The following is a 25,374-nucleotide window of genomic DNA, read 5'->3' on the forward strand; positions in this document are numbered from 1 at the left end:
TACAGTGAAGGAAATACTTAATACTGCTGCAAAGATTTAAATCTAGTTCATTTGTCACCTGTTTCAATACCCACTCCCACCCACAACTAGCACTTGATTGAATACCAACAGATGTATATTTACTGCTTGATGTAGGACATTTACAGTAGTTTTTGATAAATAAATCATATGTTGGCCCCAGAAATCTAATTAAAGGATTCCATGTTTGGGCCGTTAGCAGAGTTTATCGTTTAGCAGTGGAAACATGATTATAGAGGATGGTGAGCTTGTTCTGCTGGCTGGTGTGTGTGCAGGAGAGAAATTAACATACACTTGCTTATATTTAGAAAGGAAATAAGAGTTCTCTATGGTAGGAACGCCATACTCTGATAAGAAAGAGGAGAGAGAGATGGTGTCTGGAGCAAAGCCAGGAAGAGAAAAGCGAGAGGGAGAAAGTCAGGAGGTGGCAATCCTGAGAATAGCAATCTACCTATCAAAGGATAGTCAGAGTAGTAAACAGAGTGCCCTGACCGCTCTATCTTTCTAACGCTGGCTTGTCCCCCTCTGAAACCTGAGGAAAGGGACAGCGCTGATTCCTCCTCTTCCAACAATTTTCAAGTTCTTCATACTCGGAATCTAGTGAGCCACAACCGTGAAACAGGAAATCACATGACAGCAGAGTAATTACAGGAAGGAGAACAAAAGTTATAACCTAAGTGCCTATAGGTAGGAGTCTGAAAGAGCTGGGACAGAAATACAAGCCAAGCAGTAGGAGGTATATCACAGGGAGGGATGAGGTAAGGTTCAGAGGAATCCTTCTCTACTGAAAGACCTTAACCTTGTTGTTCTGCAGCTCTTCTCAAAACAAAGGGCAGTGAAAAGAAAAAAAATGGCAGCTCTGTAAAAGCTTGCAACCCAGGAGGAGGGACTCTGTAGCTTATCTGATGGTCCCGATGTACATACTGAACATCACTGCCCTAGTCCATTAGTTGTAATTACTCATCCTGTTCGGCCTCTGCTGAACCATCTTATTGTCATCAGTCCTTCCCCTCGCAAATATGAAGAGGACTGAATTCTGTTCACACTTGAAATTTAGTCCACTGAAGTCCACAGGACTTACTTCTGACCAAACATGGATAGGATTGTCTGCTTGGTCTCTTTTTCTCCTGTATTGCAAAATAAAACCATTCCCTCCCCCACTCCCACCACCTTCATATATAAAAACAGACTTTAAATATTTGAATTTTGTTTTTTAAAAGTAATCTGCATCCAAGCCTGTTGCCCCAAGGGAAGCAGGGACAAATCCTGAGTTCTTCAGAATTTTGTGACAACCAAGTTGTAAGTAAGAACTTGCCAGTATATATATTGGTAAAATTAATCCATCCTATTTATAAATCTAATAGGTACTGCTGAAGGATTATATAACTATTTATTTATTTATGTCATTTATAGTCTGCCTTTCTCACTGACTCAAGGTGGATTACAGTGTGAGATTAGTACAATCAGTATCAAGGACATTTCCATAAACAATGTCATAGGATTTTACAAAGACAAAGCATTAGCAAGGATCCAATACAGAGTTGAAGAATTGCTGAAACAGAACATAATCAATTCTAGGACTGACATTAGATAACATGAAGCACATGTTAATATTATGTAATTGTTATGTTTTTTCTATATTGTTATATTTTTCTATCCATTATTGACTGATCTTACTGTTTTATTTATGTTTAATTGTGCATGAAGACTGTTGTCTTTGAGTAGTACAGTCAAAATAAATTTACAAGCTACACATAAACAACAATTACATACCTAAGAAGGTTTAATGTAGCTGCTGGATACATAAACCCTGTATGATGCATCGGAGCCCCAAAACTATGTATACTCTTTGAGCAATTATCTCTTGGAGCTCTCTTGGCACAAGAACACGCAACAGGGCAACTGTGGAACTGAAATTAAAGCCTTTCAAGTGACACTGGACACATTCGAAGCAAAGCTTATTGATTTTAATGGGTGAAGTTCAAGTGTGTGTTTAACTCTCTCACTGGTATCAATATGACTTTAAATACTAAGCCATCATATAATCAGGCGACTTGTATGTCTGACAGTCTTGGATGATTGGATTGCTTAATTTTTCTTTTAAAAGAAGGTAGTGAAACAAAGTCCTAAGAAAAGAAATACGGGCTCCAGATTTGGGTCATTTTTACTTTCCTCAACTTCTCCCCAGACATCTTGGTATTACTCATAATCCATACATTGTGTTTTCTTCTGTCTGCTAATTTCTAAACAGAGGGGAACTTCCATTTATTTAAAGCCTTGTGGCTGGCTGAGGGTTACCTGATCAGTCTTCTTGTGCGTTGCGCCACACAAGATCGGTGTTGAGAATGGGCAGCTAAAACCAATACTGTGCTTCCCTGGGACATGATGGGTCTGCTGATCTTCCTGTCAAGAAGATAAGGAATCTCCTGCCTGCCGATCACAAACTGGAAAGCCCGTTTTGAAGGGATGAATTTAAGGATGCTGTTAAAGGAACAGTATCAAATGTGTGAAGGCCCTTGCCTGTTCTTTCTGTGTGTGTTTGCCAGGCAAGAACAATATTTTGTGTCCAAAGTGAGTGAGTCACCCAAGAAGCAGGCTTAGTACACAACAGGAATCAGAGAAAACAGTTGTCATCGCAGGGTGTCTTTATTCTGCGAAAATGCATCTATTGGTCGTGCTCTCAGACAAGTCACTGGAAAAAAGCTTGCAAACAGAATCATTGTCGTGTCATGCTAATAAGCCTTTCTCTAGTGACCAGGAACAATTTTAAACATGCACATGTTTGTTTAGGGAAGAAAGTAGATTCCCCAGCTGAAGCCTGGGAAGCACCTACCTTATCAGCTATACCTGTATATAATTGGGTAGAATTTGTCAGAGTCTTCTGAAAGAAGGGGTGCAGCTGAAGGCAAACATTCAAACAGTCCCCAAACCCTCTTTTATCAGCTTTCTTCCTTTGTGTTTGTTTAGAAGAGCTAGTGGGTGCCTTTGAAAAGCTAAGTTCAGATGAAAACATTCTCTCCAAGTTCAGGGGCTGCAATTTTGCCCTCCTTGGTGAAGCCGTCTATTGGAAGACCTTTAATTTTCCTTAACCAGGCATGCTTACATTCTTTTTGTCGGTCTGCTATAACTTTTGTTTGGTTGGCTTGATACTCAAACACTTTAGTTTCTTCATACTCTTTCATTTGCTGTGGCGTCAACAGCCTGAATCCAGTATTGAGCCTGTATGGGTTTGGCATGCAGGTAACGACACATTTTTTTCTCTGCGAAACTGCTTCGACGTTGGGCTGGGCGATCTTCATTTGGGGTACTTTGATGGATTCATTGGAGCTTGTAAAAAAACCTATGAGCTGCCGCCCACCCACTGGTGGAGATGGGATCCTGGCATGGCCAGAATGTATCTTTGTCTCTTCTAACAGGTTGCTGCATGACTTGGAACGTGTAATAGATGGAGCGGGAATGAAGGACTGCACGTTATCCCCAAGCAGGGAGTTCTTTAAGTTGAGCTGCAATGTTTTGGTTTCATAAGGGGTGGAAATCCTATTGATGCCCAGAATGCCACCCGCAGCCTTCAGTTGTTTCAGCTGAGCTGATGGATCCATGTCTTGCTGCTTTGGGCTTTTGGGAGTCTGTTTCGGCTGGTCTTTCTGGAGCTGGGTAGGACCCCAGGCATCTTTGACTTTCATGTTGTATGCCATGTTGGCAGAGACTTGGTCAGCCTTGTAGGCATGATGCATTGTGCTGATTGCAAGGAGTGCCTGGTCTTTAGCTATGGGGGTGCCAGCATTCCGCATCTTCATGTGCTTTAGCAAAGCCTCAGAATTCTTGGTAAGGAAAGAGGGAGGGACTAGAGACTCCTGTTCTGATGCATCATCTGTTTCCATTAAATAAAAATGGAAAAGATAGACAAGGTTAGGCCCTTTGGGAGGTTATCACGAGGTGAATGCAGTGCTATTGAGAGAGTCGGAAATGCTCCTGTTACAGCCCTGGGCCTCTAGGCCTCAAAGAAGCTAGAGGCCTTAGAGTAAATTTCCAAGAGGCCTGACTGCCAATTCCCCTGCAGGCCTCCCACTTCCCCAGCAAGGGCCTGACTGGCAGTAAAAATGCTGCTTAGAGGCAAACAACCATACTCTGAGGTTCACTCCCCCTTCTCATGAAAGGTAGGGGGCGGGACAAAAAAAGAAGCCAGGCTCAGAACCACAGCCCCCACAACCAACACCAGCATCCTAACCAAGAAAGTAGTTCAAAGAAGGCATGCCTTCAAGCAGCAGGCACTCCACTGCAGCCCTGACATCACCACTAGCTACATGGGGCAGGGTGCAGAGACTAGTGCAACAATAGGCATAGTTCAGTGGAAAGGGCTCTTGGTTCAGTTTTCACAATGGAACAGGACAGTGGCAACAAAGGCCGCAGAGCTGATGTTTAGCCCCTGCACACCACCAGAAGGGGAAACAGAATGGCCCAGTTGATGGGCCTCCCTAGGGATCTGTTATTTTGCTGCCAATGCAGCACAGGAGCAACAGGATTTCCCTGCCCAAATCCCCAAGCAGTAGCTTCCACAACTTCTACTCTCAACCCACCAAGGCCCTTTCAGTTATTTTTTTTAATCGGCAATTTAATATCATTATAACAGCAGAACTGAATCCAGCACAAATAATCTAAGTCAAAAGGTCCTCATCTCAAATTATTTGGTACATATAAAATCTGAATCATCTTCATCATCATCAGAATCTCCATTCAGCAGCCTTGGTCCACAACTGGATAAAAGGAACATCCAATGCCTTTAATGTATCTACTATATTTACTGAAAAGCATATCAGCGCTTTTTTTCAGGTATGCCATAAAAAGGTGGGGTCATCTCAAACTCACAAGTTACAGTTATTCCCAGTAATTTTAAAAATTGCTCTGAATAACATTTTTAGGGGGTTGTCTTAATTTAAGGGTCATCTTTCTTTTGATTAATTATGATAACTGGTTTCCATACGCCAAAGCTCCTTACCAGAAGAGCCTTTTAGAGTTGATACAGAGTCCGAATCCTTTAGGTCACTCTTCCGCTTCTGTGACTTGGCAAGATAAAGGAGCCTTTTTCTCTCAGTTAGTGGAATGTCCTGTGATCCTATATTCCTGCGCATATACGGACTGGTCCTGGAATGAGGTACCTTCACCATTTCATAATAAAGGCCTGGAAATTAAAATAGTCTAAACTAGAATCCAGAGCATGCTTACTGTGAAGTAAGACCTATAGAGCTTCTGAGTAAAACAACGTGGAATAGGCTGTACAGCTACAGTCTTCAAATAACTTCACTCCATAGTTGTGCTTTTTAGATCAATGGGTCAGTGTTATAGTAAGCATAATAAAATCAGATCTGTTTCATCTGCAGTGCTCAACATTTTTCTGTAATATACCTCTTGATGGCTATTTTTTCCTTCAGCAAGTCTAGCTGACTTTAAAATATTGAACTTGTTTGTAATACCTGAACATTTCCTAAACAATTACTGAACTTGTTTGTCAAAGTAATAATACTTGAGAATTTTCTAAGGAATTAACCTGGATGTTATGGTTCTTATTGGTCTGATCTACAAAGTTTTACGCTATGGTATAGTGCATCAAATAAGAAAGTACATCGGGTTTTATCCAGTAATCTTCTATTTTATCCAGCGATCTTTGCTGCATTCTCCTCTCCTCAGCCACCCCTTCTAACTTCAGGAAAATTGATCTCCGGAGTCATGGCATTAATGTAAGCTAATAGCCCTATGATTTGGGAGGCTGCAGAGGAATATTTAGAGGATGCTAGAAATGCACATTCTTTATTTCTATCATGGAGGAATTCAGGTATGTATTTTTTTTCAAGATGCGAGAGGTTTTAAGCATTAAAAACAAATTGTGATAAAGGCAGAAGATGAAAAAATATTACTTTATAGTTTAAAATCTTATTGACTATATTGATAAAGCCAGGGCAGGACATAAAAGATCTCACTCTGTACACTTACGAAGCTGCCTCATACTAAGTCAGGCCATTGTCTCTCCAGGTCAGTATTGTCTATTCTGACTGGCAGTAGCTGTCCAGGGTCACAGGTAGAAGCCTTTCACATCACCTGCTACCTGATTTTTTTTGTTAAAGATGCCAGCGGTTAAATCTGGGATCTTCTGCATACAAAGCAGATACTCTCTCAGTCACAGCCTGAGACTGCTATTTAATTTTTAAAAATCAAGTATCAAAAATTTTATTAGAGAATTAAACTCTAATCCTTTTAACCTCTTATGTTTTTCAAGATACATAGAGGCTTTAGCATATCTGGTTATAGAGCTTGAAGAAATATACTGGTATGTAGAAACTATCATCGATTGGCTAGAGTGGAATGTAATTGAATGCCAAAGGATATATGGATCAAACGCAATCCAAAGAGAACATTAATCATGTGAAGCTGAAGATCTCCCACTACCAATGTACAGGAACACACCATTCAAGCAACCTACTTCAAAGTGTTACAAGACTTCATCCAACTTCAGTGACTTATGCATAGTGAGAGTTAGAAGTACCTGGAATGCCACAGGAACCTCTTGTGGACCGCTTAGTAATATAATAGGAAAGCATTGTCTCTTCAGGCTTGTAAAGTTTCCAGTTCTTCTTTTTGGCGATTGTCTTCCACTTTTGGAGTGAATGTGGAGGTGGCTTTACTGTGAATGGAGTCTCATCAACTTTGCTCTTATCTTTTTTTGTTATTACTCGGTCTGTTGGCAGTGTATAGTCCCACTCCACCTTCTCAAACTGGAACAAAACAACAGTGCCTTGTGCATTGATCAGCAGTCTAGAAAAGAGAGAAGAATCATAACAAAATATATTCTGGCCTCCAGACACAAAAAAATGCCCTACCAAAACTGCACAGTATTATGAACTCAGGAGTGTTGTATCGATCAGGCATTAAAATTGTCACCTTGTGGGGAGCAAAAAGTAGCAAGAGGTTAATTTGCTGCCGTTCTGCTTTTCATTACAATTAATGATCAAACACTGTAATGTAGGTAGAAGACAGTTAATTTAATTGCTTCTGATAATATGCCATCAAAATTACAACATGCATCACAACATGTAGCAAGGGGCATTATTGTGAGAACAACAGTACTGTTGGAACTGGGAAGCTAAGCAGTGATGCCTGAAGCTATCAATATTTTTAAAGGAATATTTTTTTAAAAACAGCATAGCTACCCATAAGACTCAAGAGATAAGTGAAAACGTATTCATTTTAATTCAGAACTTCATAATAGGAGAAGAGGTTTATAAAGTTTACATTCTAGAGGCAAGGATATGTAAAACCATGCTAAAATTTCAATATTCTTAGCAAAGAATAAAAGATAGTGCCAGGGAAAAATCCAGATGTCCACATTCATATGTCATGTGAAATCACAGTCAAGATTAACTGTGATTAATAAACTAAATCCAAAAGATGGTTTCAGTGTAGCGGCCTACATTTAGATGATCATATTATCCAGGGGTCATATCGTAGAAAAAGAGCTGAAGGAACTCATTAGCATAACTCATTAGCATATGCCACGCCCCCTTGACATCACCAGAAATGTGTAATTAGCATGACTGATTTGCATGTGCCACACCCCCTGACATCACCTGACTGCTTTGGACCCAATCCTGGCCATTCAGGGCCAAAATTGGGCCCAAAATGGCAAAAAGGGGCCCAAAAAGGCCATGATCGGGCCACTGCTGAACAGGAGAGTGATCCACCACCCATCAGAGGCCCGATCCAGGCTGTTTCAACCCCAATCCAGGATGAAACGGGTCCAAGAGTGGGCGGGGCCACCTGACATGTGACCTCTTTGGGGAACTGCTGGAACTGCGTTCCTGCGCATTCCCCCTCGAAATGAGCCCTGATATTATCCATAACATCAGAAAAGAACCAAAAATTTGTTGGCTCTAGTGTAATATATATATATATATCTTAATTTTTATTTTTTACAGACGAGGGACAGCTAAGCAGGCTGACAGACAGCCTGGTTAATGTATTTTATTGTGTTTTTTTCCTTTTGTTTATTATTCTGAAGTGTAAATAGTACTGTGGAGGGTGAAAAGGTGAGTAAGTGCATCTAAGCACCTCCTTGCCCAACGGCCTTCGCAGCGGGAGAGGGGGTTAACAGTCACCCACATTCTCCTCTTTATGCTTCCAGCATAAGGAGCTACAGTCCAGCATGTTTTCATCATATGACTTAATCTCAGTCCTGTTGCCTACACTGTCTTGGCCCTGCTCTGCCTTCTCATTATTAGACGTTGTCTTATGAGAAGCTAGAGCCAATTCCCTAACTATTCCTGGGACATTCCTTCTTGCTCTGGCATTGAGCAGTGCACGGGCTGTAAGTGGTCAGGTCTGGTATCCCAGGGATTATCCTGCCACCAAACAACTCATCTCCCTCTTCACCCTTTCTTGGCTCCATTGAGCCTTAGGAGAGGGTTTAAAGGGCTGTCCAGCTCAGGACTAGTTAGCACCTGAAAGACTAAGGTGGTGCTGATGCCACAGCCCGTGTCCAATTCTACATCCCATCACTGGAGTCAGTCAAGTGACTATTTTTTTAAAATTAAAACAATAGCTCTTAAAGGGCTCAGTGCCCCATCAGCAGCCTGATCCTAAGCAGAAGAAAACCTCATACATTTCAACAAGAGTTATATCTTTAGTATGCACACTTAGGGTTCCACTGTATATTTCTCAGTTAAAATACTGTTACTTATCCTATCTATGAATGTCACAAGCCTTTCCCCAGATCTCTTGGAAATGTATATAACTTGTTAAGGAGTGTTCTGGTTGCAACTTACCTGTTCTCAACAATACAGATGGACACCACAGGATCACCTCTGCTATTGGCTCTCATAACCCTCAGACAGGTCCCAGTCAGGAAGTTAAATATGCGTATCTTTCCATCAGCACAGCCACTGATGACTCTGAGATACAGAAATCCCAGATAAAGCACCTCCCTACAAACAAGGGAAGTGGCTTAAGAATAATTCTGAGACAATGAAACCTATTGCACTGACATTTCTGAGACAATGAAACCTATTGCACTGTGATGAACAAACAGTCTTCAGACAGTAACAGACATTACTCAGAAGTACCAGTTTGCTGTTTTGGGATTTTTAAGAAAAATCTATTTTTGTCACTAGTACGCTTTTTCTATTTCCTCATACATATAAGGGTGCAAAATATCCAGAAACTGCTTTCCCACAATCTGGGTTCCCTGAGGAGGTGAGAGAAGCACCCTCTTTAGAAGTTTTTAAGAGGGACTGTAAGGCCATTTCATTTGTGAGTAGGGTTACCAAACTCCAGGTGGAACCAGATCTGGAATTTCCTGATCACAGAAATCAGTTCCCCTAGAGGAAACGGTTGCCTTGGAGTGTGCACTTTATGGCATTATACCCCACTGAGCTCCTTCCCTTTTCAAATCCCACCCTCCTCAGGATCCACCCCCAATTCTCCAGGAATTTCCAAGCCCAGAACTGGCAACCCTATTTGCTTGGGCTTAACTTTAGAAGTCGTCTTTTGTGTGCACACTCCTGGAGAGGTGTGATTATGTCACTTCCAGGAAGTGGTATCATCACACCAGCCATGGGCATACACCTGCGCTTCACATGGAACTGATTCTGGCCCATTTGGGGCCAAAATTGGCCCCAACAAAACATAGGAGCATGCCCACACTTCAGGAAAAGACATGGGCCGATTCCAGATGGGCACAAATAGAGCGAGTGCTTTCGCTTTTTCAGCGACCTCACTCGTAAAAACCCGCAATTTCCCGTTCAGGCTTACCTGTGGTCCATGGCGCTCAGTTGCGCTCTATAAGCGGATGGTGTGAACGCAGTATTGCGGGTTTGCACACTTCTGGACGCTTCATCGCCGCGGAGAGGCCCTCCCCTTTCCCTCCTTCCTTTGCCGGCCGGCAACAATATTCCCTTAATTTTTTTTAAAAAAAAACGGGCGCCATTTGCACAGTCGCACATTTGCGCACATCAAACTGCGCAAATGCGCACAAATGCACAAACGCACAAAAGCGCACAAAAGTCGACGCTGCATATTCGCATACCTGCACGTTTGCGCATTTGCGCAAAACACGTAAAAAAATTTTTTAAAAAAACCGAAATGCGAACCAATGAAGGCCCCCGACATCAACTGTGACGGGGAGGAAACAACCAATCCCGGGTACCTCAGTTGGCCGTGCGAACATCCAGAAGCAGGTTGGCACGGCACGCTGCGAGACAAAGCGGATGGAGATGAAAGTGAACGCGTGGCCGGTAAGCGATTATTTCCGCAGGAAAACCGCAATTTCTGGCCATCTGGAATCGGCCATGGTTGCACCCCACAGGAACATGCCCGGTATGCACTTTTGTGGGTTGCCTACCACCGGCAGGTAATCGCTGGGGTGGGGGTGGGGTTCCACCTCCTGCTGATTCCAGCAAACCCCCAGCAAATCGCCTGCCATCGTCGGGCATCTGCTAAGCCTATGAAGTACTCAGTGTATGCATAACCTGTATTTTGATGGTATCCTCCTTGTGTTTTGAACTTTCTCATTGTTATAGGAATTTTGATGCAAGGGATGCATTTTAGGATAGGGTTTCCAGGTGCCCAGTGGTTGCGAGCAAACTCCCAGCAGTTTGTCCCTCTGCCTGCCAGTTCCTGCCAATCGGTGGAGGAGTCAAGCTGGCCAGCAATTGTCCGCCCCCACAGGCAGCCCCATCAAATAGGCATGTACGCCTCCGTGCCCCAGCTCAATCGTGTCACCTCTGGAAGTGACATCACCACATAGGGGCTGTAGTGTTAAGAATCAAAATACCAAACATAGCTTTAAGAATCAGACCAAAATACAGCAGAGATGTGCACGTGTGAGGATTTCCAAGGTAAGTATTTCACCCCCACACCCCGTCGGCCTCCCAATCTCCCACTGGTTGTCAGGGATACCTGACAACCCTATTTGAAGGGTGGCATTTCTGCCTCTAAGAGCTGCCAGCCTGCCTATTATCCCAATATACTGAAGTCAGTTAATCTCCAGAAGATACTATGTGAGGAATCTGTTATTTTCAGCCCCTGGTTACCTATTCCACCCTTCTGCAAAAAGTCCAACTGAATTCAAGTCTCCCATCTCCTGTCAACTACCCCCACCCCCACCTTACTCAAAGCCTGCCATTGCCAGCATTTGTTGCCAGCCCCGTCTACCTTCATTAACAACACTGGATGAGGCCTACTCCTGAAATAATCCTTGGGGCCTAGCTAGTCCTCCAATCCTTCTTACCATTTTCAGTTTCTACCAAACACACTCAGGCAGGCCCGCACCCCCACATCCTCTACTTGGCCTAGCCAAGGAGGCAGGAACTGTTTGTTCCCACAGGCCTTATTGCCACAGCTCACAGAAAAGCCCACCCACAACGATGAAACTACTTCTTTTGATTGGTTGCAGAAACTGCCTGTTGGGTTGCTCAACTCTGTCAACTGGAATATTCATAGTTAGCAGTGGCAAGAGGCAAAAATCAAACATGGGTCATCAACCAGCTGGTATTTTACCAGTCTAACCAGTAAACTGACTTCTGCAAGTTAATCAGTGTTGACATCTGAAAAGCAAGTAAATTCCACATTCTGCTAGGCTCTGCCTATAACCCACCAATGGGTTTCCACCAATGTGAGAAATCCCCACCCGTTTCTTTCCAAGAGCAGGAGGGGGAGAAAAGTAAACAAAAAATTGCTATCATGCCAACAGCATGCCTATATAAAACCTGGAAAGATGTCACACCTCTCTAAGAATCTGCTTTTACCAGAGAGTTTCTTGCAATTATGAGAGATGTGACATGCTGCCATGGATGGTGCTTTCCTATGTACTCCCCACCCCCACCCCCAGACGTGCCTGGTAATCTTACTATGGGCCAAGCTTGAAGTGACGAATTACACTTGAATGGCAAGTGAACAGACTCACATGTATTCCTCCCTGTTCATTTGCGCTCCACTTGCAATTCACTTGATCACTACGTATATTCCTCCCTGTTCACATGTATTCCTCCCTGTTCACTTGCGCTCCACTTGCACTTCACTTGATCACTACGGGCCAAACTACAAGTGACGAATGACACTTGAACGGCAAGTGTATTCCTCTCTGTTTACTTGCCCTCCACTTGCTCACCACTCGATCCACTTGCCATTCAAGTGTCATTTGTCACTTGTAGCTTGGCCCTACGTGATCGAGTGGTGTGCAAGTGGAGCGCAAGTGAACAGGGAGGAATACATGTGAGTCTGTTCACTTGCCATTCAAGTGTAATTCGACACTTCTAGCTTGGCCCTCAGACCTCTCAGATTCTTGTCAAGTTTAGGGTTGCCAGGTCCACCCTGGCAACCAGTGGGAGGGAAGAGGGTGACACTGTGTTTATTTAATACATTTTTGCTCCACCCTACTTCCAAGGAGCTTATAGTGGAATCACACTAACCTCTCTCCCCTCCTCCATTTTACCCTCAGAAGAACCCTCAGGGAGGTTAAGTTGAAGGAGAATGACAGCCCCAAAGTCAGCCAGTGAGTTTCATGATCAGTGGAACTTGGCTTGCTAATGAAACATGATTGGGCAGTTTATGCTTTGGCTCTTCACCCGATCCACTGGAAGAGATCATGAAAGGTATTTGCAAAATGGATCTTCCTCCCAAACCAAATGCTCCAGAGGAGAGGGGATTGCGGCAGTGATAGGGAATCAAGGGGAAACAGGCAATTTTACTTGACTTTCCAGATTTTTCTGCCTTCCCCCATAACCTACTAATTTACACCATGCCACCACTTGTTCAGGTTCCACTCAGGAGTTGGACCAGTAAGTAGAAACCAAAACGGGCAACTTTAATCCCTATTTTTTCCCTCACGCATTATTCAGACAAAAATATGTTGAGCAAATGCTTTTGCTAAGTGCTAAGAAATTTAATAGGACCACATATCCTCTAATGGCTAAAAGTATATTGATGCACTAAACATGAGGACCAAAAGTTAGCTAATTTCCTTTTAGGCTATTCAGAGATACAGAAAGTAACCTTGGTTCTACAAAAGGAGCACATACATGCTAATTTATGGTGCTGAGCGGGGATACACTTAACTAGAAATTGGCATTGGCTCCAGTATTGCTCCTAGCAACAGTATTACTTTGCCATGCATTTTTTAAGCCTGCCAAGGAAAGGAACAGAAATGCAGGACAGTGAGAACCTAGAAAAAGGGGGAGATGGGAAGAGCAGAGAATGGAGCATCTTTGTAGGAGGCACAGAAGAAGAGAAGAACAATCTTGTTTCCTTGTAAACACTTCAGATCTCCAAAGATGTGAGCCTTTACATCACATACTGCTGAAAAGGATCTTCTTTGCCCTAATTCATTTCTTTTGCAACACCAATGGTTTGTATCAAACTAATTAGCATGTAAATACAGCATTCTGAGTTAAAGACATACTAGAAAAACTTAACAGTGCCATGCACAGCTGATTTGCATCCTTCTAAGTCAATTCGATTCACCAGCTGCAGCATGCCATGCAAAATGGTAGCCATGTACAATGTGCACCGCCAGCACCAGGGTTTCTGGCACCTGTGGCCACCCTCCCGTGCATGTGCGTGCACCCAAAAACTGCATGATGACATCATCACACAGCAAAGCTGGGCCCATTGGCTGGCAGGTGGCTGGGGCAGTGTGAGGAGGCTTCCCGCGCTCCGCATGCCACCCCAGCTGCCTGCCATGCCTGGCCCGCTGCTGCTGCACCTGGCTGGGTGCGTGTAGTGGTGGCGGCGGCAGCACGGGGCTGGCCGGCTGCAGAAGCAGCTGTGGGCCAGACACGCAAGCTCCGTGGCATGCGCCTCTGCCCCCGGCACCCCTTCTGGTGCCCCCTCTGGCCCTGTGGTGCCCGCAGCGCCCGCCTCACCACCTCAATGGTGGTGCTGGCCCTGACAATGTGGTGCCCTCAGTGTTTATGTGTATGCCTTTATGCATATTCCCACGTTTTACAATTTAACTTCTAGAGTCCCTTAGAAGGAGGGCTGAAACGTAACTGTATATGTGTGAGAGAGAATGGCAGTGTTATCTGAGAGGCTCCCTTCACAAAAAGAAAACTAGGATGACAGAATGATGAGCTTGAACAGAGCTCCCTGATGTGCGAATTTTCAACAGGTGTATTTTGGATGTTGAGAAGCAGTTGAATAAGTAATTCTACACACATTTGTATTCTGTATAATCCCAGAACAGCTGTACCACATGAAATATGTTGTTGATAATGCATATCCAGTGTAACATTATGCAAAGAGCAAACGTGCAGCAGCTGTCTTGGGGGAGGGGGGGGGAGAACACACCAAGTATCAAAGCCATCATGTGCACTAACTATGGTGACATCATTATGGGTAATTTTGAACTCTCAGCTTCAAAGAGGTCATTTAAAGTATGAAGAAGATGCAAAAGCCCGCAATTCATATGATCAAAGGAATATATCTTCATCTTTTTTTAAAAAATGAAGAAATTCTTAAATAGTGGAGGAATTTTAACTTAGAAAACAAAGGTAATAAGCAAGGGCCCTATAAAGATTTACAAAATCATGCATACTACAGAATGTAACCAGAGGAAAAACATTCAATATATCTCAAACAACCAGAATGTGGGTTTACCCAAGCAAGCTAATAAGCACAGTGATACCAGTTAAGATTTAGACAAAGGGACGTTCTTCTCTATGCTGCATATAACTACACTCAGGAAACTCCTCAGCTGACCACTGGTTTGGCCTATACAGCTAAATTCTAAACATGTTTACCTGAAAGCAAGTTTCTATCTGAGGTTTGCATCCAGGTAAGTGGGTCTAGGATAGCAGCCTTAAAAGAAAAAGCTTGACATTTTAATTTTTTTAAATGCAGCTTCATATATACAATATTGAAAATAAATTAGTTCATATTTCACTCTTCTATCAACGCATATCATACTCATTGGGTACACCTTGCTACTAGCAGTTACCTCCCTATCTCTCTCCCCCCCCCCCCCCCCCGCCCAATCACTATGAGAACCACGGCTAAGTTTCTTGTGAAGAGGTAAAACTGCTCAACAATGGTAATAGAAAGAATTGTTGAAAGTGAGGAGGCATATTTCAACTTGTAGAGACACAACATCTGTATATTCTACAGTAAGATCTTTTAAGATGTACTGCTCTATGTTTTTACTGCATTGAAGCTAGCAGGTTAGAGTCTGTCTACACGGTACTTCTTATACAAGGAAGCTCAAATGAAGGGAGACGCAATGTTAGCTGGGATGTGTAGTTTAAAAAGACAGAACAGAAGGCTCTCAATTTCCACTCTATAGGAAGGTAGTTTAAAAAGACAGCTGGCAGAGATGCTCCTCAAAGGGTTTCTTAATGAGATGAAATTAACAAATCCTTTGAGGCTCTGTCTTTTCAAACTACCCTCCTGGGGAGAGGGGAAATTGACAGAGCCTTCGGCTTTTAAACTATGCCTCCCAACTAACATTGTGTCTCCCTTCACTTGAGCATCCTTGTGTAAAAAGTATTCTGTAGAAAGACAGAGAAATCTTGAATAGTACAAAAGCAGAAAGCAGACTCATGCTGTAGGGAAGGGATGTGAACAATGGGGGAGATTCAAGTGTTCAGCTTGGAGACTGTTTTTCATAAACAGTACCCTAAATGCATTACTACTTCAGCATACATTAAGAACTTTAGAAGACACTGAGGCAATGATTGCCTGTAGCCCGCAGAGTGCAATAAAAATACCTACATGGGGTGTCGAAAAGCCATCAGGCATCTTTTGTGTTTTCCTAACATACTCCATCCCAGGACGTAGCCATCATTGCTTCCTGTCACAAGATGCCAGTGATCAAATGAGAGGCACCTCACAGGGCCTAGGTGTCCTTCTAAAATCTGGGAGGGGGGAAAGAAACAGTCGTTTTCTTTGCTGTTTAGGTGCTTCTAGGCATCACAGGATTCAGCTAGCTTATGCATTTCATCATTATGACTAAAATGTTTCAAAAAGGAAGCCATGAATGATGTCTGAAATAAGGAATACATGAGATAGAAGTGCCCTGGTTGTAGGTCTTCTGCAGGCACCATGTTGGTCACTTTGTAAAACAGGATGCTGGACTAAGTGGATCACTGATCTGATCCATCACGACTCTTCTTATGTTACATATAAAATATGGAAACAAGGGTCAGTTCTGCATCCTTCAATATCTCACAAGTCAGGAATTGGGGGCAGGGCTAGCACAAGTCACTATGACAATCCAGGAACATAACAGCTTGTTCTGGTTGCAACATTTTCATGAGAAAAGCCTGAAATCAACAAATTCCCCACAGCTTAGTCCCTCTTTCTCTTCCTTCTTCCCACTAAGTTTCAAATTTACTGATTTTCTTCTGTGTTTTTCAGGAATCCTTTCTAATCTATGTGTGCCAACAGTGTGTATTCTTCCCTGGGCTTTTGCTGCTGAACCCCAAACAAAAATATGTAACATTCTATTAAAATCAGTTTCCGTACTGGACTAGAAGGCAACCAACATAACACCAGTATTTAAAAAGGTATTCAGAAGGCACACAAGAAACGACAAACCAGTCACTTCTGTTATAGAATTAAAGCTAGATAGAAGAACAAGATTTGCTGAAGAATAGTCAGCATGGCTTTTACAAAGAGGAGGTCCCCCATCACGTGTTTAGAATTCTAGGATTTTGTAGACAGGGATGATCAAGTTGATATTATATGTGAATTTTAAAACTTTGACAAAGCCTCTCACCAAAGATTCTAATAAAACAAAATGTGGAGCTAGTTCTCATTTTCAACTCTTAACAGATGAACGGTTGACCGTTGGGATTTTCTAGGTCGCCTTCTATTGAGTATCCCTACAATCAGGAAATGCTGGAGAAGCTTGATTTCTCCCTAACTTGTGTCCTTTCCTATGCTTCCAGCATGGATAGATCCCCATCAATATCAGCAAGAGCAGTTCCTTGTCAAAAATAACAGTTGGCCAGGCTTTTTCCTCCCCTTGTTTTTGCTGGAACTCCAGTCTTCCCAGTAGCTCTGATCCAGCAAGGCAATTCTTATGCAGGTGTGCCAAACTTTCCTCACACAAGGCCCAGTTTGCAATATGGCTTTTAGGCCTTTACCAAATATCGGCTTGGATTCTGGACAATGCAATTACCCCCATAAATCCTCCCCCAGGGTTGGGTCAGTGGACTCCTGGGAACAGCCTAGAGATCTGTAGAGGGGCAAAATTGGCAACAGCCATTTCCAGTTATTCTGCTGATATGTTTTCTATCATCAGAAAATGTAGTTAGGATCCAAGCCATTGTTTCTGTAAGTATTTTTTATTTCCCTTTAAAATCAAATCCACTTTGATCTTTCTTCAGAAAGGCAGACTATAAATGATATAAAATAAATGAAATCAAATTTCCCTTGAGAGGTGGTTATGGAAAATAAGAAAAATTAAACACTGGTGTGATGAATAGTATGAAGTCCATCCCCTTTTACCTGTTCTGCCAGTCCCCTTTTTGCCCTGTTAGTGCAGTAGAGAGAGACAGAAAAAAGCAATCAGGGTCTCCGGAGCATTTGTAGGGAGAGGGGACTGGGAGGGGATGGAAAGAAAATGAGAAGTAACTGTCACTTGGACAGATAGAATTGAGATGTCCTTTATTCAGGTTGGGGATTTGGCTGTCTCTCACAGTCTCTTCAGGTCAAGACAGACTGGATCGGTGTGGTGATCTGGACTGGCACCCACTGGTTTAAAGCTCACAGATGAGAGCCAGTGTTGTATAGTGGCTAGAGTGTAGGACTAGGATCTCAGAGGTCCACATTCGAATTCTCACTTTGCCTTGGAAGCTCACTGGGTGACCTTGGGCCAGCCACACCCTATCAGACCAACCTACCTCATAGGGTTGTGGAGAATAAACTGGAGGAGAATGACATGAGCTAATTTGGGTCCCCATTGGGGAGAAAGGTGGGGTATAAGTTATATAAACAAATAAATAAAATATGTAGACTTTCTGACATGGGGGAAAGCTAAAGGGAAGGCTCAGGTGACAGGTCTGCAGGTTTAAAAGCTCAAGTGTATTTTTAAATAAGCTGGGAAACCTGAGGGAAACTTGGCAGACTTGCCATTCAGAACATATTTTGACAGTTGCTAGCTAACTCTCTACCCTGAAACGCTGTATTTTGTAAGGAAACTCTAAGCTCCATATATTAATCTCTCAATAAGTTTACATTTATGTATAGTTGATCATCATGAATACCCAATACTTCCCAGAAAAATAAACTTATGTTAAATCTCTGTTCTCTTCCTTGCTATTTTGGGCTGACAATGTTATAACTAGGTTTTACCAAGGCAGGGGAGATGGTGCCTAAGAAACGCTGTTATTGTTTTACCTCACAGGTGGCAAACTTTAAAGAACTCCAAGCACTTGCAGCCCAATGCATAAATATTTCTCTGGCTTTTCTGTGCTTGGTGTGTGTGTCAGGGAAACAAGGCGTGTGTGTGATAGTCCTCAAGTATTTCTAAAAGTCTTACATGCTACTATCAAGAAGACAGTGGGACTGTACTGAGTGGGAGCTTTTCCTTCCAAAACTGTATTCGTTCCTGCTCATGCCATCCCAGCCAGCTACAGTTGGTATGTCAAAATACTATGAAAGTACCAATTTATTATTAATTTTATCTTAAATGTGTATATTAATACAAGATATTGAGCCAACATAGTTTTCAGTGTGACATTAGAGACGTACCTTGATCAGTAGGCATGACTGAACATGCCACACTTTCACCAGGCCTCTGTCACAGCAACTCACAACATGAATGTCATTCATTTTAGCAGCCCAAACTATACCTTTGTGCCTGAAGGTCTTAAGGCATTTCCCAGTCTCTATATTCCACACTGTCAAAAAGAGAGAGAGACACACACACACAAAATCACAGGTCTGCACATCAGGAAGGATTGAGCTGCATATTCAGAAAGGCTGGGGTTTTAGTTGTTTACCAATTGGATTTTAATTTGCTTCTTTTGCAACAGATTTTTAATCTATAGTTAACTGTCTCAACACTTTCGGGGAGGGGGTAATCTAAATATTTAAATAATTGGAAATCCTTGATTGAGTCTGCCCTTAAAGACAACATGGAAGCTACAGTTGGTACAAAACGTTGCATCCAGACTTCTGTTATGCACCAAGAGAAGCTCGCTGACTCACCAGAGGGCTGTATTGGCACCGAGGGCAGGATGCAGTGGAGGCGTGGTCAGCCCGGAAGAGGAGGAGCGTCCATCTTTCCTCCGGTCCAGCCACATGGTCGGCATCATTCCTTCTGGAGCCTTGGCAGGAGCAGCATGTTCCCACCCACCCTCTGCTCTCTGGGCTGAAGAGGGGGCTGTCACAACTTTATGGGTTTGGCGGGTTTGAGGCATTGGGCTGGATCCCAATAAGGTGAGTGAGCCTTTGGGCAGCTCACCCTGATGGATTAGGAGGCAATGGCGGTCCAGCATGGCTGGCGGCAGAAGAACACTTGGTGTGGTGTACCAGCATGAGGCTGGCGTGATATGCATCGGACAGTGGGTGGGCCTTCTGATGCCAATGGGGATCCATGCCCGTATGCCTGACCAATGCTCCATCTAGCTGTAATCAAAGTTGTGGCCATTCCAACCCAAGAATGGTGTCTGTGTGTTGTTTGCTGGAACTCAGACTGACATAGCACGTAGGTGACGAGTGGAATCTGCGTATCACTCCCTTGCAGTGGACATTTCATTGGTTATCAATCAGTTACCAGGTTCAATTCAAGGTGCTAGCTATTTCCTACAAAGTGTTGGACCCACACTGCTGTAGAAGCATCTTGCCTGTTATGTTCCACTATGCCAGCAACTGCTCATTCACGTGCATTCTCTGTGGTGGCTCCTGCATTGTGGAATGGTCTGCCTGAGGCTGTTAGGAAGTCCCTCACGCTTCTATTGTTTCACAAAATGTGCAAAACAGAATTGTTCAGGAAGGCTTTCTTACAGAAGGAACAAAGTGTCAGTGTAATGGTTCAGCACAGGAGATTACTTTTATTTTCTGTACTGATTTTCTTGTTGCCTTAAACAGATACATTTGCATATATTGTTTGTCCCCTCCCCGCCCCTATAATTGCAGCCCAACTGCATTTTTTCGTAGAATCATAGAATAGAGTTGGAATCGGTCTTACAGACCATCTAGTCCAACCCCCTTCCCAGTGCATGAACAGCCTAAAGCATCCCTGACAAGTATTCATCCAGCTGCTCCTTGAAGACTGCCAATGAGGGGGAACTCAGAGTCAAAACACGTGAGACGCATAGACAAGTGTCAGATTCGGCAAGGATCCCTGAGAATTGTGGTTTAAAAAAAACAGCCATTCAATGTGATTCTCAGCTGGGACTTTTTCTCTCTCTCTCTCTTTCAAAAATCCTCTGAGAGCTTGGGATGGGGATGGGGGAGTGTGGGGAATGATGTAACAAGAGTCAGGAAAAAGGCCGAGGTGTTTTGTGAGTGAGAGAGAAACCCAGTCCCTCTTGTACTTCTTCTCCCGGCACAGTCCTGTTAGCTCCCGCCCCGGAGCTCCCGCCCCAGAGTTCCTGAAGGAAAACCAGCCAATTTGATTTTTGAAAAAGAATCAATCTCTCCAGTCTCTCTTTGAGAGAATGTCTTTGAAAGAGAATATCTTCAGTTGAGCGGCTGTTATTTGCAAGAAAATCTGCTTCACTCAGTTTTCCTCCCGTTGCTGGGGGGTGCGTGGGTGGGTTAGACTACGATTCCCAGGAAAGCTTGTGGGACCAATCAAATGCTCTTCACATGAAATTCATCTCATGTGTTTTCATTCTTAGCATATCCTCAGGCAGCCGGTTCCACTGCTTTATTGAACTCCAGATAAACTACATCGATGGCATTCCCTCGATCTGGTAAGCCTGTCACTCGATCAGAGAAGGAGATGAGGTTTGTCTGGAAGGACTTGTTCGGGACAAATCCATTCTGACTTCCCTATATCACCATGTTGTCCACCAGATGCTTGCAGACTGATGCCTTTAATATCTGCTCTAATATCTTCCTGTGGACAGAGATCAGGCTGACTGGCCTGTAGTTCCCAGGTTTTCCTTCTCCCCTTTCTTGAAGACTGAGATGACATTTGCCTTCCTCCAGTCTTCTGGCTCACCATCTGTCCTCCAAGAGGCCTGGAAGATGATCGACAAAGGGTCTGCAAGCTCTTTTGAAAGTTCTTTAAGCACTCTTGGGTGCACCGCATCTGGCTCAAGGGATTTGTACACATCCAGTGCGCAGCAAGGTGATTCTCCACAACTTCTCTGCCCATGTCAACCAGCACCCCCATAGCCATGCTTTGCCTACTACCACCTCTAGGTGGGCAAGTTCTCTCCTTCAGGGAGAAAACTGAAGCAAAGTAAGCATTCACCCTTTCTGCCTCCTTACTGTCCTCTATTTCTCCATTTTCATCCAAAAATGGGGGCATTGCCTCCTTTACCTTATGTTTGTTCTTCATGTAGCTGAAGAACGTCTTTTTGTTCTGGCAAGCTCCACTGGGGCTTTGGCCTCTCTGAGCTTTGGCCTCTCTGACAGCTGACCTACAGTGCCTAGCTACCCTAGATACTCTTCTTTGGATGCATTTCCTTCCCTCCATTTCTTGAACATCTCCTTTTTCCTCTTTAGCTCATCACAGACCTCTCTGTTCATCCACATTGGCTTCTTAGATCTTCTACCTCATTTCCATCTTGCTGAAATGGTGATAGCTTGAGCATGCAAGAGCTCTTCCTTTAGGAGAACATACCCTTCACTTGTTCCTTTCCCTTCCAGCATTCTTGTCCATGGAATAGCTCTCATATCTCTAAGTTTATTAAAGTTTGTCCTACTAAAAGCTAACCTGCTCATTTGGCTACAAACTCCCTTTGTACTCCACAGCAAAAGGAACTCTAGGAGGACATGATCACTTCTTCCTAAAGTTCTCACCACTTTTACCCCATCAACCAACTCTTTCTAGTTGGTTAATATCAAGTCCAGTGTGGCCCTTATTGCTGTCTTCACCATTTGAGAAAGGAAGTAGTCAGCTAGCAGATCAGGAAGTTGCATGACCCTGGGCACGTAGGGTCTCCCAGCACACATCATGGGAATTGAAGTCTCCCATAACTACAAGGTCCTGTTTCTTGGATACCGTATTAAGCTGCTTACAGAAGGCAGAATGCACCGCATTTCCTTGGTCTAGGGTTGCCAGCTCCAAGTTGGGAAATTCCTGGAGATCTGGGGGGTGAAACCTGGAGAAACCTGGAAAAATTGGGGTTTGGGGAGGGAAAGGACCTTGGCATGGCATAATTCCATAGAGTCCACCCCCAAAAGTAGCCATTTTCTCCAGGTGAACTGATCTCTGTGGCCTGGAGACCAGTTGTAATTCCGGGAGATCTCCAGCCACTACCTGAAGGCTTGCAACCCTACCTTGGTCAGATGAACTGTAACAGACCTCAACCATAATTCTGCTCATCCTTCCCTCCCTTATCTTCACCCAGACACTTTCCACTCTTCTTCTCCAGTATTACCTGACAATCAAGCCCTTTCTTCACATACAGCACTGCTCTACCTCCTCTATGACACTTCCTGTTTATCTTGAATAACACACCCATCCACTACTGCATTCCTGTTGTGGGAATAATTCCTCCAAGTCTCTGTAAAGCCCACTAAGTCATATTTTTCTGTCTGAATTTGTAGATCAAGTTCCTTTTTATTGCCTAAGCTTTGGGCACCAGAAGGCCTGGTATATAGGCACCAGAAGCCTTGCAATATTCCTTCTCTCAGACCTGGCCTTCCCAGGTAGGCCTCTGCTATTTGCTCTCCTTCTTCCCTGAAATTCCTATACCAGTTGTATCCATTAACCACTACACCAATCTGGCTCTAGAAGTGGGCTCTAGTCCACAGAAGCTTATGCTGGAATAAAATATGTGAGTCTTTAAAAGGGCAACAAGACTTCTGTTCATTTTCCTACAACAGATTGACACGGCTATTCTTCTGGAAGTAGCCTTTACTTACTTACATTTTGCAGTGCAGTCTTTTGATCCAGAAACAAATTTGTTCTTGTACAAATCCAAGCAAATGATGGTCCCTTTGTGACCCATAAAACTTTTCACACATGCTCCACTGTTGATATTCCACATCCTAATCAAGCGATCACAGATCAAGCAAGTGAGAACAAAGAAAAATATTCTGAAGTTAATAAATTATTGTTGACTGAGGGATGCTGACTGAGACAGCAGGATTTCACTAGCTATTGATCCATATCTGAGCATAATTCAGAATACTAGTGCTTATTTCAAAGCTGTAAACAGATAGTTTAAGGGACTGCCTTCTCCCATACAACTTGGCCTGACTATTAAATTCTGCTTCAGAGTCCTTGCTGTGCTTGCGCACATTCACAGAGGTAGAGCAAGTGGCTCTTACGGACAGGATCTTCTATATGGCTGTACCCATGTTACTGAACACCATCTGTGCCATTATCTTCCTGGTAACTTTTCTGCTAAATTTTAGGCAACCAGTTTCAAAATTCTCATTCATCCAGATATTTGGCCTCATATTTTTTTGAAATGAGCCAGCCAAAATATTTGATTTCACTTTTCTAATTTTATTAACTTATATATTTGTTTGTTTATAGTCTTCCTTTCTCATTGAGATTCCAGGTGGATTACACAGTGTGAGTCAATACAGTCAGTTCCAAAGACATTTCATTAAACGTGTAATACGGTATATACATGTAAATTTGCAAACATTTAACCAGCAGAAATCCAATAGAGAGTTCAAGAAATAGAACATAGGCAACACCAAGACTGACATATTAAACAAGATAAGAACTATCCTGTGGGATCATACTAACAGCCATAGTAGCATAGTCTATTATATTTACAGCAGTAGTAAAGTCTATAGTCACTCCCTATCATTTTACTGATGCAATGCTTTGAAACTGCTTCCTTATCTTACAGCCTTCCTATCCGAGTAAAAAAGCCCTCTTCTTGCATTATCTATATGTATGTATTCCTCAAGATTTTTTTATTACCAGTTTTTTCCTGCTTTATGGCAGTTTTGTTGCTGCTGACTTTATTGTTATTTTGTTTGTACTGATTTTAGCTTTTTGTTTTTATTGATTTTTCTTATTCATAGAATTATTATTATATAATATGCTGTATCTTGTACATTGCTTGGCTTCAAGAGATGATATCAAATCATTTAGGTAAATAATATGAATTTATCTACCTGATTTGTGTAGTCACTCAGAATGGTTACACTTTCTTTTTCACCATATATTGTTTGGGAATAAGGTATGATGGGGCTGTAATGCAACAGAGAGATATCTTACACTATCACGGCTTTAAAAAGTGCTATGATCCTTGCAGTGGACTAGAGATATTCTTTGTTTTAATTGCACACAGACAAAAAAAATGAGATAGCATGTCCCTTCTGGAATTTACCAACGGATGTGAATCACTTGTTAATAAGACCTTCCTTCCTTATTCTCTCCTCCTTCAGGCAGCAAAGGCCCAAACAATACAATCCTAAGTCCCAATGAACAGATCTGAGAAGGATTCTCTGAGTAGACTTGCTTAACATTACTATCACAATAAGCTATGGGAAATGACTGCTTCTCAATGATGGAAAGGAAGATCTCTAAACTGGCCTATTATTTCTCTGAGGTTGGGACTTCAAACAACAAACAGCAAGTTAGTGGTGGTGGAAAAAATAGTGAGAACCCTGACCTCTGGGCAGTACAATCCTGAGGGCTGCCACAGCAGTGACAACCCGCTACTGATGCAAAAGTGGCACCACTGGTCCTATGGACATTTCACATAAAGAAAAAACAGCATGCACCCCCCTCAAGACACAGATGGCACAGCGAACAAACCAGAGTCCATAGAAACCCAAGCAACATCCACCAATCAGACAACGGCAGCCAATGATGACCCTTGTGAGTGGCACACACAGCCAATCAGTCAACTGCCCCTCAATGTCTCTCCCACCCACCCACCCTCAATCGATGAAGAGCCATCAGACAGGGAGGAAAGACCCAGCAATTGTACATCCCCGACAGAGGCACATGGCCTAAGCCCACCCCCTCCAAACCATAGGGCAAGGGCACCCATGTGGCACAAAGGATATTGCCCCTTCCCCAGCAAGGGCCTGACCTGCAGCAAAAATGCTTCTTTCAGGCAAACAACCAAACTCTGAGCTTCACACCCCATTCCCATGAAAAGGTAATGGGGGAGACAAAAAAGACAGAAGCCAGACTCAAAACCACAGCCCCCACAACCAATACCAGCATCCTAACCACTGGGCCAAGAAAGTAGTCCAAAGACTAGTCCAAAGAAG

General features: G+C 43.1%; 1 protein-coding gene across 2 annotated transcripts in view; it reads right to left on the minus strand.

Annotated features, from left to right (window-relative positions):
• Positions 1–1,846: 1,846 nt before the first annotated feature.
• FBXW10B (F-box and WD repeat domain containing 10B) overlaps positions 1,847–25,374 on the minus strand; it is a 37,898-nt gene continuing 14,370 nt past the window's right edge. For both annotated transcript variants that reach the window (XM_054975254.1, XM_054975256.1), the window contains exons 8-14: positions 23,054–23,175; positions 18,754–18,902; positions 15,769–15,911; positions 8,832–8,990; positions 6,557–6,825; positions 5,015–5,197; positions 1,847–3,889 (exon numbers count right to left, since the gene is read on the minus strand). In XM_054975254.1, the coding sequence (XP_054831229.1) occupies positions 3,018–3,889; positions 5,015–5,197; positions 6,557–6,825; positions 8,832–8,990; positions 15,769–15,911; positions 18,754–18,902; positions 23,054–23,175 (1,897 nt within the window). In that variant the 3' untranslated portion in view covers positions 1,847–3,017. The remainder of the gene's footprint in view (positions 3,890–5,014; positions 5,198–6,556; positions 6,826–8,831; positions 8,991–15,768; positions 15,912–18,753; positions 18,903–23,053; positions 23,176–25,374) is intronic.

Source organism: Eublepharis macularius, chromosome 4 (genome assembly GCF_028583425.1).
Source record: "Eublepharis macularius isolate TG4126 chromosome 4, MPM_Emac_v1.0, whole genome shotgun sequence".
NCBI lineage: Eukaryota > Metazoa > Chordata > Lepidosauria > Squamata > Eublepharidae > Eublepharis > Eublepharis macularius.